Below are 15,903 nucleotides of genomic sequence, written 5' to 3' on the forward strand. Positions count from 1 at the left end.
AATAAAATAAAATAAAATAAAATAAAATAAAATAAAATAAAGTAAAACCAAATAAAATAAAATAAAGTCAATAAAATAAATAAAACATAAAATGAGCAAAATATAATAATATATGTAAAATAAACAAAATAAAACAAAGCGAAAAAAAGTATGTAAAACCAAATCAACAAACAACGAAATGAAAAGAAATTATATAAAAGAAAATAAAATAGAATAAAACAAAACAAAATAAGGTTAATCCAAATAAAATTAAAACGTAAAAAAGTAAAAAAGTAAAAAGGTACACAATTTTTTTTGTCGATTTACCATAAATGAGCTACGCGAAATATGCAAATTACAAAAAACACTGACTTCCGACAGTCACTTAGTCATTTTACGCAAACACAAGCAATTTGTCAACTCACCGAAGGGCACCTTATCGTCGTTGCTGTCATCCAACGATATCGCTGATGAGGAGCCGTCGTCCGATTCTTCAGCTGCATTGTCGGTGTCAGCGGGGGCGGCGGCGGCGGCGGCGACAGCAACAGCAGCTAACATCGAATCGCCATCAACATTACTATAGTCAGCACTTTCCAACTCCAAAGCAACATCCTCGTCCGTGGCAACACCACCGCCATCACCGGCTCTGGCAGCCACATAAGTGGACGCACTAAGCGCTGAGGAGTTGCGTGATTTTTTATTTTGTCTTTGACGACGCTGTTGCCGGCGGTTTTGTTGCTCCTGCTGCTGTTGCTGTTGTTGTTGTCGTCGAAAACGTTGTCGCTGTTGCTGGCTTTTACGCCGTTGTTTTTCTTTGACCAATTGTTGCTGCATCCTTGCCTCGAGCGAGCCTATGCTAACTGCGTCTACATTGCGTCGCTGCAAATGACTAAGTTCGCTGCTTGACAATATTGGCATTGGCAACGTTAACGCTACAGTATGTTCATCATCATCGTCCTCATTGCTGTCACTATCACCGGCAATGTCAGTAGCGCGTACTGCCAGGTTAAGTGATAGCAACACGACTAGGAAGAGGGAGATAATGCAAAAGTGCCGGTAATGCATTTGTGTGTGTTGTTGTTGCTTTGTTGTTTTTTTTTGGTATGAACAATTTGTGTGCCGCTTTTTGTGGGCTACGTCGTTTTTTTTGGTATTTTTTTTTACTTTTTGTTTTGTTAGAAACTCTGCTCTTGAGTTATTTCGCAGGATACGTTAATTGTTGTCCCATTATCACTTTATTTTCATTGCTTTTGCGTTTGTGTGCTTTATGTACGAGTACGTACTTTTCACATTATTCACTCATGGAATTTATGTCATTCAATATTTATCACCGGAAATGCACCGGACATTTTCACTGTGTAACGTCTTCACTGCGCTTTACTTCATTTTTGTTCACTGTGCTTGCGATAATTTTCGCATTGCATTCACATTCGTCTGGCATTATCAGTCGCGTCACCACTAAGCGGAAAATAATAAATATAAAACCACTTGACTTTATAGAAAAACAGACTTATTGTTGTTATGATTTTTTGCTATCTTCATATGTGCGTATGTATATATATATATTTTTTAAATCAAATTAAAGTGCACATCACCAACTCCACAAATCAAACAGCAAATTTCCAACATTAACGATCAAACAAGCGCTATTCGTTCGCATTCGAATGCCACAATTATCTCGGTTGTGTCATGGCTTTTTGTGACAGGGCATTTTCGTTGGTGTTTGTTATTTTTCGTCGCCTAAATTGCTAGTTCTTAATACAACTTGACACTTGAACATCTGCCTACGATTTACTCGCACAATCATCCCACTCGTAGGCGGCTATCTTCATGTTCATGTACCAGTATGTGCAATGCACTCGTTGGCTTACTTTATATGTTTTTTAATAACTTTTAAATTCTTTATGCTCTCAATACAACAATCGTTTTATGTATTACTGTTGACACTACCACTGCGAGTAAAAGTGTTTGTTGTTATTATTTTTAATAAACACAATTTACAAACAAGTGATTCAAACCTCTATCTACATACATACATACATACTACTTTGATATGTACATTAACCGAGGGTATGAGCACATTTGCCAATTAAATTTTTTAATTGAAATTTGTCGCGGCATATTAAACGCTCGCATTCATTTGGATTAATGCGCTTTTTTGACATCTCCTATATTTGCAGCTACATACACAGAAACCAATGTACATATGTACGAGTGCATTTATATTTACTTGGTCAAGCTACTGAATTTTAGTGCAACGAATGCTGTGTAGAGTACAAATGTGAAATGCCTGTAGCACTCGTAAATTGTGATTATTTTATACAGTGATGAACTCATTTCGCTCTATTCTAGTGATTTGCATATTTTATCATCATTATTATTGGAACGAATGTAAAAATTAATTTCATAGATGCAACACGTTTAAGTCCTAGGCTAGTTACGGCAAATAATGAACGACACCGGTACTTGAATTTAATAGCAGCTATGTAAGTTTACTCATAGATAAACCTGCGATAGGTTAAAAATACATATTTATTGCACTGTTAATTGGAATGTAACGAAAAATTAGCTTCATCTTGATTGTCTATAACAACTTGCTTGTTTTTGTTAAGTCGTTGGATGAGTATAAGGAACTGCCGGAAAAATAAGAATAATTATTCTTTTGCTTGACCAAAAATTCGACCACTATTTTAATGTAAGGTTAAGACTTTTTATATAAACTGTGAACGCCTGGAAGAGGCAAACGAGCGCTGTCCTTCGCGCGACATTAGAAATGTGCTTGGCTACGGCGGACAAAGAAGGCATATTTCGCACAATTTCCAGTTTCCACCAATGCACTTTCAACAACGGCGAAAGGTTGGCCGATCGAAAACCCAAATCAATAGCGTTATGGTGAACAAACGAAACGCTTCTAAATAGCCTAAATCGGCTTATATCCATGCCAATCGAAACGCTGCCAACCTTATAGACCTACTTTTCATGTAAGGAGCTTAAATCCACTCGTGTCCATGCCTTGTTACAGTAACTCTGTGCAATGTAGAACATGCGTCAGCCAGCACGTCTAAGGTTTGATGCGAAATGCTCAATCCAAATTGGAGTGTCGCTGCTGCTGAGAAGTAACATTGTGCGAGCGACATTGAGCAATACCGGAGGAAGATGAAGAAGGAGAAACTTGCCTTCAAGTAGAGTAAGGAGGTATAAAGGGCCGGTAAGTAAGGTGCAGCTTGTGATCCTGGCGGAACAAAAAATTCTATCAGAAAATAAGACAAAAATCACATGATTTCAAAACCGGGACTGGTTCCAGCAGAGACGAAAATGGAAGCCTAAGAACGATGCTCACGTCCCTAAACTCGACTAAAATAAGGTAAGTGGCAATGATTAGCTCTTAAAATAAGACCGCAGAGCCGACTTTCTTTCCCAGTCCACAATAAGCGAGATCCCTCTGTTTATGCCGCAGACAATCACGTACAAGCTCCTGTCGATAGCACTGTGTGAAAGACTGAGGTTCTTCATGAACTAACTGATTGGGTATTGTTAGTATGACTTCAGATCTAGTAATGCTAGATTGACCAGATCTGTGTAAAATCCTAGAATAAACACTGATAAGAAAATAGACACACTGAACTCCGTCGTCAAGTTTAAAGCGATTTCGATACCGATCGAAAAACTTGTGTACATACATACATACGTATTGTATATGGCTATCTAGAGTGACATTGAGCACAAATTTTAGCTCTGTCGAAATTAATGTTGCCATATGCAGATGGTGTTGGACCAAAAGGAAAAAGATGTTGGTTAATTAGATTTCGTCGCTCAAGTTTTGACAAGTAAGAGTTTAACGTGCTACAGTATTCAGTTCGTAGTTGCATCAGAGTTATCGTTGGTCTCTATCCGCCGCTAAAACTCTTCCTCTGAAATGAGTGGTAAATAAACTCTTACAACGGCATTCACGGGGTGACATACATAGGTGATGATAGTCTCTCGGCGAATGTCGTTGATGGCCAGTTTGTAGAACGTCTGTCCCAATTGATGTATCATACTAGTCTCTACTTTACTTTTTTTGTATAGGTGTTAAAAATAGTTACCGAAGATTTCCTAGCTGTAAGAAAAATGCTGGTTGCAGTGGAGCAATTAGTCAGAGTGGAGCGATAGCCATCGGCGTAGCCAGAATGAAATTTAGGGGGGCGCTCGACCCTATTAAGCTGGCATTTCAGGGTACTATTTTATATATATATAAGGAAAATTTGAAAGTTAGGGGGGGTTATTTGCATTATTTGGCGATAAATGCTAAGCAAAAAAATCGACATACATTTTTTTGAGGTGTGCCCACTTTGAAGATCGTGTGTTATAGGCAATCATTATATGAGACATCGACGCGAAACTCATGACATCTGTGGGCAATAATAGCCGCTTGATAGTCAGTCACGATCGTCGAAATGTTTTTATATCGTTAGTTTCGCTTGATACTAAAGTCCGCGCGTCTTTTCATATCGCATGCTTCAACCTGGAAAATGGAAATATGTTTCCCATACCCAACCCCTGGCCAAATACACCTATCCCTCTTCAAGCAATGAGCCAACAGTGTTTAGGTGTATCCAATATGTCTCGGATATGCCTACCCAGCCCTTCTTATTACTGTGTTCAATTTCGAACCTCCTTGTAGATGCACGGTATCGCTCGGTATTGCAATTTCGTCAGGATATAGAATATCGAGGTTCCTGCGATTAATAAACCCCTGTGCCCCGACATTGGTACCAGTCATACATACTTAGTAGAGCCGTTTTCACCTGAGTCTGTATATGAATATGAAGACCTTTAAGATCTAGAAGAACTTTAAGGAATGTGCTTGTTACAAGTCCTCATGACTCCAGTTATGCATACACATGCCAGCCTTTATATCTTGGGCCTTAATAAAAAAGCACATTTTTTCAGCAGCAAAATCAATATTCCAATGGAACCAAAAAAACTCCTATTTGCTTTCTCGATGATCACCTTAACTGGACTCAACGTGAATTTAGTACTCGCAGATGCGTTTGCCGTTATTTTTTCCACAAAGTGGTAGCGGGAACCATTTCAGTCACAATTTGAAAAAGAAAAAACTCTCTTAGGTACCGCTTTTACAAGTACATATCGTCGTTATAGTACAAAACCGCGCATCGTTATTCTGAAAAACCGCGTAACTGGCATTAGCTGCCAAAAATTGGATTTGCTCACAGAGACTCTTGGCTCAATGTACATGCAACACCAATTTGAAGCTTTGAATAATAAGTATGTATTCAAATTACTCCCAATGAACTCACTCCACTGTCATAAAATTAATTAGTCCTCACTTCATTTAATTCCACCCCCAAGCTCCCGTAATATTCACTGTCCACTTTTGCTCCAAAACGCGACGGCATTAATTAGTCCAATTGACCTCCATTTCGAAAGTCAAAATTTTAAATAAACAAGGCGAGCAACAACAAACGACACACGGAATGAGTGAGAAGCAAACGGCAAGCGAATGCAGATAGACGACATAGCAAAAATACAAAGGCAAATAGAGGCATTTGTATGTAGTATACACACAAACACCCACACTCACGCACAAACACCGCTTACAAAGCGCGGCAGACAGCTGCCAAAGGCTGAGGAGTGATTGAATAGCGAGGCATTTTAGCTTGTTAAAGGAAGTCAACCACTGACAAATGCAAAAGAAATGTATTGTATGCTTTTGTATGCTGAAAGTAGTTAGTAATTACTTTGTATACAAGCGTTGAAGTAGGCGGAAAGCAGCGCATAGTTTCCTGCTGTGCGGCAATCGAGATTGAGCGCACTTACAAGATGAGGCTTTTAGCGGATTGTCTGGGCAGGCGGACGTGCACGGACGTTTTTATCCTTTACGAAGCTTTAGTAAACGTACATATGTCATTACATTACCGTTTTCCCACCAAATAGTGGGTGGACTATGCACGCCACACTCTGTAAACATCAAAGAGTTTTCCCACACAGAGAAATGTGCCACACTTTGATGTTTCTAAATTGCACTCAGCGGTGGGCAAGAAACAAAACCAACAACAAAAACTGTAAGCATGCGTAAGCACGTGGATAATGATGAAAAAAAAAAACTGACTACATGACGATGCAACTAGCGGCACAGCACTGACAAAGTGTATCGGACTTTTTTTTTATTGTAACATGTTTGCTTTTGTAGCATACTTTGAGGCGTGCAAACATGCCCCGCGCACACACACACACACACACACTCTCTTTGTGTCTCTCACTTTTTGCCCGTGTGTGTGTGTTTGAAGATGTGTGCGCGCGTGTGTTTGTCAGCAGCATTTGTGTGCTATGACACGAAGGCGCAGAAGACAAAGGCACACTTTTAAGAACAACGCGCGCCCGCCCCTTACACGAACGTACATACACAACAAAGCCGCGCTTCAAAGGATACAACAAAGGTGCATGAGGGGACTCAACTCGTTGACAGATAGAAGCAGCAAGCAAAAGAAATTCTCACAGATGTTGCCGACGCCGTTCAGTACTTCAGAGTCAGCTCACAGCATACAGCCAACCCACTCACTTACCGCCGCCTGCAGCGCATCATCGCTCAAATTGGAGCAGTTGCCAACGGTACAACCATCCAGTCACACAGCCACCCATCAACCCCAATCATCTCATTTTGTTCTTTAGTTGTACTGCTTTCACTGCTATTGAATCACATCACCACTATTCCGCGCATACTGTCACTCAGCGTTGCACATAGGGAACACTTCCGGTGTAACGGTAAAATAGTACATGTATCATAAAAAAAAATACACAAGTACACGTACAAATGAAAATAGAACATTCAAAGGGTTTATATGGCAGGCGTGGTACAGGTGCCTTTGAAAAGGTAAGGCACATTACACCAAGCGCGGCGAGTAGGGTGGGGGATAACTACGAGTACATACTCGTCGGTGCATTAATTATGTATGTATGTAAATATTGGGGGGGTGTGGAGAACAGTAAGAAACGGAGTAGATCAAACAAAGTCCCCCATTTTTTCATGCGCGCGCTCACTCGATGAGTGCAGTTTAAAAGAAAAACGAAAAATCTAAAATGGACAAACTATCAAAAAGGAACCGCGGCGGTGTTGTTTTTGTTTTTACGCGTTTATAGCAATCAGCACTTTGTATGTGTGGGTGTGTGTACACTTTTAGTGACAGCACCACAACGGAAACCCACATGTAAGCGCGCTTGCTGTTAAAAGTTTTTCTAACTGTATTTCCTTTGACAGTTGTGACAATTTTGCAGAAATACGGAAGCGAGTAACGGAAATGCCTTAATGCATTTGTATTTTCTTACTTTCATACACAATGTATATATGAAAACATTTATATTTAATTTTTTTTCACTAAATTTCGCCATGCAATCACTTTTCTTCAGTTATCACTAAATCGCGCACTTTTCATTTCTTGCCGTCCACGCGCAGACGACACCCACCACTAGCGATTGATAAAACCCAAATGATATGAGGTTGATCAAGAATGTAGCAAAACACCACACGAATTCTACTACTTTTTCAAACAACGAGGGAGTAGTGCGTAAAAACGGAGCAATACAACACTGAATGCGGCTGTCAAAGGAGATGCCAGCCAATCGCAATATTTCCTTAGTTGACATCATTTAGTTTTTTGGAGAAAATCTAATTTTATGTCAATGAATCTATAGGTATACTGGCCAATAAATGTTTCTCAGTTATTTTCTCACCTTTTTTAATAACTTTTTATATTTACAAGACATACGTACATATATGTATTTTATTTTCTTGTGATTTGTAATCTTTTGGTCTTATCCTTTATTTTTGGTTACATAATACTTCAGTTCTTTTTCAATTCTTAAATGGTTTATGTTGCCTATGTGAGCGCTCCGCCAACGAAACCAGAAACACCCAAAAAATGATTTGTGAGTATTCTTTTTTATATTTTTTGCTATTGATCTTTTTTACTACTGATTTAAATATGTATTCGCTTTTACAACAGCCATTTACTCGTTTTTAACCCATTCCCTATATTTTTTTTTTACAAACCCCCTTGGAGTTGTATTTAATAAATAAATAAATACGCCTAGCCCACTTGTTAGCAATTAATTTACAAACCCCACAAATTTCTCAATTCTCTATAATCCCCTTTACGACTGTCATTCCACTGCCGTTGGCTCAGTCGCTGAGGCAGCCGTCGTCGCTGTTGTTTTCGTACATTTTGTAGGAATGCAAATTTCGGGGAGCAACATCGATACATCGATGTTTCGATGCATCGGAAAAATGAACATCGATGCTTAAATACATTGCCAGAAAAACATCGATATATCGATGGTTTCCGATGTTTCAAAGTTTCTTAGGTTGTAGTCACATTAAAAGGAAAATTTAATACTTTTCGATTCCAACTCTCTATAATTCAATAAGAAAAATACTTGCATAGTATTTATCCTTAATTTATTTACCATTCCTTTACCCTTCCTATAAATAGAAAAGAAATGCATGCCGTCGTTAGTTCGCTGAGCCTAAATTTCCAAGGTCCAATTTCGTTGAAATTTCAAGGGGATCACGGACCTTTTTTATTGACCAACTAAGTGTTTTTAATATCAAAAGATAAGAGTAAACTCTGAATGTTCCTCAAAAGAATAAGTAATAAAATTCATGGCCAGTCAAAAAATTGCAATAGCATAAATCGATGTTAAAACATCGCTTAAACTGGCATCGAATGTATCGTCAATTTAGCGATTTTAGGAAATTGCCAACATCGATGGCAAACATCGAATTTTGAACCGATATTATCGATATTTCCAAAATATCGATGCATCGTTTGCATCCCTAACATTTTGACATATCACTGCCGTATTCGTGGACGTTGTCGTCGACGTCGCCGCCGTTGTTGCTGCTCGAGCTTCGTGCGCAGCTCGTCATTGATTTTTTATTTTTTCCAACGCAGTTCAGCAAACGGCAGTGAAAAAATTTTGTGCAGTTCAAATAAAATTCCCTAACATCATAAATTGTTGCAATTAATTGCAAATTTGCAGAAAATTTGCAATTATGGGCGACAATGAGCAGAAAGCGCTGCAATTGATGGCTGAAGCCGAGAAGAAATTGACACAACAAAAGGGATTTCTCGGTTCGCTATTTGGGTGAGTGTGTGATTCCATCGACAGCTCTAGATTTAATTTAAATCCCCCAGCTCCGAATTGTGACGTGTATAATCCACAACATATATGTATGTAAATAACTGGAAAAATATTGAATTCCTTTGTTCGAGTAATATTGCATTATAATTTTCTTTCGTGTGTATTGGGTGTCGCATCTTGGTGCAATAGCAAGATTATCGATTTTATAAGTGTTAATATAAAGATGTGATGACTAATATTTGAAGCATGGAATATGTATATCATATTATTTGGTGTGGTAAATTTTTCCTGAATACGCTAATCTGGAATAACACTTTTGCAAACGCTCAAATCTAGAGTCCCGCCCACATTTGCTGAGGAAAGTCAAAATTTCATCTATGTTCAGCTTGCAAAATGTCATCGTCTGGCTGCGGAAGCGACTGCGATGTCGTGTCATTGTCGTAATCATCATCAACAACGATTTCGATTTTTCGCAAGATTCCACCACTCGCCATTCCCCACATTGCTCAAGCTTTGTTGGTGTTTACACTTCATATTGCTCACACTTCACGGTAGATCCTTTGTTTTTATGCGCCAAGTCTTGTGTATACAGAAATGTGGAGCGCAGAAGCACTGCCTATGCGTCGCAGCAATTTTTAACTAGAAGTCTGGGCTCAGACTATTTTGCAAATATGTGCACTTAAGTATGTACGAGTGTGTATGTAGGCGCCCATGCGTATTTATAGTAACAGGAAATGAGGAAAAGGCGTTGTGTAGAAATATCCTTAATGGACGAGTTTATTCACTTTCAACTAAGTGCACATATATGCATCCATGTGCCTTCAAAAATCATTAAACTATGTATTGGCTTGCACTATTTCCATTAAAACAAATAATGTTATTGTGTATTAATACGGCCCCATATTTTAATTCACAGTGGTTCGAATAAAGTGGAAGATGCCATCGAATGTTACCAACGCGCCGGCAACATGTTCAAGATGTCCAAGAATTGGGCGAAGGCCGGTGAATGCTTTTGTGAAGCCGCTAATTTACATTCGCGTGCCGGTAGTCGTCACGATGCCGGTGTTGCATATGTAGATGCGTCGAATTGCTACAAAAAGGTATGCACAAATGGTTTCAACATTTATTTTAAGATTCTATAAATTGATACACCCTTGTAGATCGATGTGGAAGGCGCTGTCTCATGCCTGCTAAAGGCTATCGACATCTACACCGATATGGGCCGTTTTACCATGGCAGCAAAGCATCACCAGAGCATTGCTGAAATGTATGAAAGCGACCCAGGCACGCTGGTACGTTAACGGCTAACTCTCTTTGTGTATTATTTATTCCTATTAATATAAACTAATTTCTTTAAACTAACCACATCGATACTCAACAGGCCAAAGCTGTGCAGCATTACGAACAAGCTGCCGATTACTTTAAGGGCGAAGAATCGGTGAGTTCAGCCAATAAGTGTATGTTAAAGGTAGCTCAATATGCCGCACAGCTAGAAGATTACGAAAAAGCTATCAATATCTATGAGCAGGTAAGTTTCTTTAACGAGAAGTTCTTAAACTTTAATCTTTGTTTTACTTATCATTCTCATCATTTATATGCTTTCTTTAGGTTGCCGCTTCATCGTTGGAAAGCTCACTGCTCAAGTATAGCGCTAAAGAGTATTTCTTCCGTGCTGCTTTATGTCACCTTAGTGTGGATTTATTGAATGCTCAACACGCTATTGAGAAATATGCGCAGCAATATCCAGCATTCCAAGATTCGCGTGAATTTAAACTCATTAAGGTAGGGAAGAAACGAAGTAGTACATGGAGAGAAATTATAATATTAACAAAAAGGAGGATTTTTTGCAACTTCATAAAATGCAGCCCATGAAAAAAGTAACTGATTCGTATTAGTTTTTTGGTCTACAAAAATGTTTGGTTTCACACAATTTTATTAATTGACATGAGTTATTGAAGGAACTAAACAAACTCTCTTTTCATGGAGAACTTGTAGTAAAAGTACAATAAAAAGTTTATGGAATGGTGCTGAAGTACTGACGGACCTTGCGCAGGAATAATAAGGAGAATCGCAAAACTCTCACGTTTTTCTTTAATAAAAAAACCATTTTTATAAACATTTACTGTATGTATAGAGGCGCGAAGAACTAGAGCTCCCAATTTGTAGAAGAAAAAAATCCCACGTTAGATAGTGGAAACCACGGCTTTATTCATAGGCAAATAGTTTCTTAAAGCTTTATTTTAAATTGTTTTAATCTTTTTTTGCAAAACTTCCTTAAATTTTCTCACATTTCAGGTGCTTTGCGAACACTTGGAGGAGCAAAACATCGAAGGCTTCACAGAAGCAGTTAAAGATTATGATAGCATTTCACGCTTGGACCAGTGGTATACCACAATATTGCTTAGAATTAAGAAAGCAGCCGATGAGGATCCCGATTTACGATAAATTTATCATTAAATTTACTAATTATATACAACAAGTAATAATTATTCCAAATAGTGAACGTATAAAAAAGCAAACAAAAATACACAAACGTAATTTTCAAATTTCACCAACACAGGACCCATAGTAACCACAAATATATATATATATATATATATATATATATTTTTTTTTGACATTAACAAGTAACCCCAGTTAATTATTAGCTAAATAAAGCAAGAAAAATCGAATTAATCATAATAAAAATACATCAACTAAATAGATATACAGCTATTCTTTTACAGACAGTACCACCAAAACACATAAACATCAACACTAACCACATACATACATCTACACAACAAAAATCCACTAATTACAGCAGACAGACTCCAATTGCTAATATTTCGTATAAAAGAAAAAATATTCAACATTATTACTATTATTATTATAAAGGAATAGAAGCAATATTAGCTTCATATTACCGAAAACAAAAATAAACATATTTTATTTTAAAATTTCATATTGTGTAATACAAAATGTAATAACTGCATGCATTGAATGGCAAAACAAACGCATGTAGTTAGCAGAATTTAAAACGCATGGGAAATGGAAATTTTGCATAATTTCACAGCGCTACATACACACCAGCCAAACGATTGAAGATTTGTAAATGTGGAAAGTGGAAAATATAAGTCAATGTTTTGCGATTAAATAACAACTAAGCTGCATTGAGCGTCTAAACAAATTGAGGAATCTTTGTAATAACAATACAAATTCGATAACTTCATCAGCTAATTTGTGTGGAAAGCTAACTCTGCTATGGAAATGACAGATACATGCTTGTTTTAGATTGGTAAAAGGGAGAATTGAATAAAACATGCTTGGATGCATTTTGTGAAGCTTTTTTTAATTGGAGTAAATTTCTTTGTGAGGCATTTTAAATGCCAAATACTTATATTTTCGAAGTTAATTTGAATTCATTTAATGAATAATTTTTATAAGAATTATTTTATATGCACTGAATACTTGCTTGTGGTTAAATAATAAGTTTTAATGCTGTAATTTTTTCGGCTGATTTGTGAGTGAATTACAATAAATTTTTTATATTCTTACCTTTTATTTTTTTTGAATTTTCTTTCTCAAGGCTTACAGCTAACTTAATACGTGTGTTGCCAAATAAATATTAGCGCTCTATACATGTATATCTACTCCTTATAACTGTTTGTTAAATGTGTTAATTCGTTATTTAAAAAGCATAATAAAATAAAGCTGTAACTTTTCAAATCAAATTATATGCTATTGAATATATAAAAGCACTCATTATGTAACTTGGTAAACAGATTTATTTATTTAAATGGCATTGTTAATGTAATACTTGGTAAACGGTTTATTCAGTTAAATGAAAATGTTATAAAAGCAAATATAACAAATATAACTAACCGTGAAAAAAAGAAAACAATAACTATGGTAGAAAAACATACATACATATGTGCATGCATAAATGTAAGCAAATGTATAAAACATTGCAGGTGGAAAGGCGCCATATATAAAAATGGCTAAAGAAGGTGAACGTGAAAAGAAAAGAAAAAAAAAATAAGTGACTACAAAATTTGATAATGGTAAAAGGGCATGCAAGATATATTACAATAATCAATTAATGTAACCATATTAACATACATATACATATACTATATTCAAAAAAAAGTTTAGGCATATTTAAACCGTAAGTTATATTCATAAGAGATTTCTACAAGGTAAGCAACATTAATGTAAGCTGAATACACTGATGATTTAATAAAAACTATACTGCACTCCAACTTAGGTATGAAACAATCCACTAAATTTCTTGGCGGTAGCGTTAAAGTCTACAACAACAACGACATTTGAGCTGCTGGTCATTATTTGATAAAAGAAAAATTAAATTGTTGGCGGTAGCGTTAAAGTCTACAACAACAACGACATTTGAGCTGCTGGTCATTATTTGATAAAAGAAAAATTAAAGTTGAGTAACAACTTCTTAATAGTTATAAGTAAAATATTATACACATATTCATACTTATATTCAAAAATCAATTAAATATCGCGTATAATTAACGCAAAAGTAATTAAAAACTAATCCCAAAAATATATAAACGCATAAATTAAAGCAAAGAAGAACACAAAAGCTTAGAAAAAGTTTCTTGGGGAGTAAACTTTAATTCCAAATTTGGCTTTTGACACTTTAAATGAATATACATATACATATATTACATTTGCGTAATTGTGAAGACATTATATTCTTCGTTTAACTATTATCATTATTAAATACCAAAAATAATTAACAGTGAATGAAATATGTAACTCATTTCACGCTTGTAAAAGAAACATATTTATAACTACATAAATATTACTAAACTTATTACACAAGCTTGAACATTATTTACCCACATACAAACATATGCATATGTAAAGCAAATAAACACGCATTTTATTCAAATACTATGCATTATTAAACAAAACAAAAATACAAGAACACTAAACGATCAACAATTTGAAATGCATATACTTATGTAAAAGCAATTAAAGTGGAAGCAAAGAGCTAGCGGCGTAAGCCCTTCCATGCAATAAAAACTTTAAACAATGTATTAGCAATTGGCTAACAAAAAAGTAACTTTGTCTCACATTTAAAAAAAAAAACATTCGTAGTGTATTAGTAACGAAAAACACTTTTATTAGAAGTTAGCGATACTAACAAAAACCAAAAGAAACTTTATGAATAAAAAAAAACATTAAGAGTTGATGCCGAGAAAAAATGATTTATTGTTCTTATATTTAATAACATTCAAGAGATGTTTGAGCATGCATTCAATAAACTATAAATATGTGTGTATTATTGTAATTACTCAAATAAAAAGAAGGAAACAAATTACCAAACGAAGAAAAAACAAAACAAGCAAACAAATATTGCACACAAAAATACCAAAAAGGTAGAGCCCGTTGACATATTAGCGAGGTGAAAGGATATGTACCCAGTACCGGGACTAGCGAGGCAGCATGTGCACATGTGCGCATGCGCCTGGATGAAGATGAAAAAAGCAAACAAAAAAACTACCAAAAAACAGCAGCTGCATAAGATCCACACAATAAAGCTTAATTTAAATAAATTAAGAAGAGCAGCAGCAGCGCGTATGCAACACCAGATAAAATTAGAGCGAATAAAAGACGAGCCAAAGAAATAAGTTCATCAAAACAAAAACAAGCAAATACATCAAATAAAATATTGCATTAAATAAGAAAAAACAAACATTAAAGGACATTTTTACGGTGAAAAAAATAACCGGACAGTAAAAAACTATATTGCAGTTTTAATTGCTTGTTAACTAAAACAACAGGTATTAAAACTATCAAAGAAATTATGCTATTAGAGCTTAACAAGGTTAAAAGTCAGGCATTAAAAACTTTTTGGACTTTTGAAGCTAGAAAAGATGTTAAAAAAGTTGCTTCAGCACTTTGAAGCTCTAAACCACGTAGTTTGGAAAAAATTCCATTTTTTTTTTTTGTTGCATTTTCAAAAGTGACCGAGCATACTTTTCTGCAATGTTATTTTTTAACTTAAAAAAAACATGCTAAAGTAGTAAGCATTTTTTAAAGCACAATTTTATGAAAAAGAGAAGTTCATAAAACTCAAAAAAAAAAACATTAAAAATCATGTAACGGTGTGCGAAAATTAATAATTTCGTGCTAAAAACGCTTGCAGAATTTCAAACACATCCGAAATAAGAAAAACCGAAACAAAATTCGATAATATCGTCTGAATGAACGAAAATGACTAAAAATCAGAAAATTTACACAGACGCCTTAAAAATGCATTGTGCAAAACGTTTAATATATAATACATATGTGCATACATACAGCAGTGCTCACGAAAATAGCAGCGCGGCATATACAGCCCTATCGCCGATTCCATGTGAATAAATCGTTCCCATAATTTAACCTGCAAAATAAGAACCAATTGGGAAACATTGTTTTTGTTTTGCTTTATAATTTTTTGGAATATTTGTTCATTTTAAATTCGCAATAGGGCCCATAGACATTTTTTTAACAATTTAATTTCCGTTTATTTAATTTTAATCATTTTATTTTTAATATATTTATTCTACAATAAAAACCGTGCAACAATTATTTTTTCAGAATTTCAGTACTTTTTACAGCTACGCAATTTTATAGCCCAAAAAATTTTAGTATAATTAAGTGCAATTTTCAAGTGGCTAAGAATTCGCTTTGATTTTAAGTATTTTTTTTTTGATGATACTTTGCATTTTCTTCCATATAAAGAAAATTTAAGTATTCTTTATATAAAGAAAATTTGAGTTATCTTTA

The 15,903-nt window shown here is 35.5% G+C and overlaps 2 protein-coding genes across 2 annotated transcripts; one reads left to right on the forward strand and one right to left on the reverse strand.

Moving 5' to 3' along the window:
- Positions 1–404: 404 nt before the first annotated feature.
- LOC108375080 (AT-rich binding protein-like) lies at positions 405–5,606 on the reverse strand (the record flags this gene model as incomplete). Its single annotated transcript, XM_017631160.1, has 2 exons — positions 5,581–5,606; positions 405–1,437 (listed from the first exon to the last, which is right to left on the reverse strand). A coding segment is annotated over exon 2 (640 nt), but the record flags the coding sequence as incomplete, so codon positions are not given.
- Positions 5,607–8,843: 3,237 nt separating this feature from the next.
- Positions 8,844–14,823, forward strand: alphaSnap (Alpha-soluble NSF attachment protein). Its single transcript, XM_017631161.1, has 6 exons — positions 8,844–9,123; positions 10,037–10,220; positions 10,281–10,412; positions 10,502–10,648; positions 10,729–10,902; positions 11,416–14,823. Exons 1-6 carry the CDS (start codon positions 9,032–9,034, stop codon positions 11,563–11,565), a joined length of 879 nt encoding a protein of 292 aa, XP_017486650.1. The 5' UTR covers positions 8,844–9,031; the 3' UTR covers positions 11,566–14,823.
- The last annotated feature ends 1,080 nt before the right edge of the window (positions 14,824–15,903 follow it).

This window comes from Rhagoletis zephyria, unplaced genomic scaffold (genome assembly GCF_001687245.7).
Source record: "Rhagoletis zephyria isolate East Lansing unplaced genomic scaffold, Rhagoletis_zephyria_1.1 Rzeph_scaffold_08490, whole genome shotgun sequence".
In the NCBI taxonomy this organism is placed as follows: Eukaryota; Metazoa; Arthropoda; class Insecta; order Diptera; family Tephritidae; genus Rhagoletis; species Rhagoletis zephyria.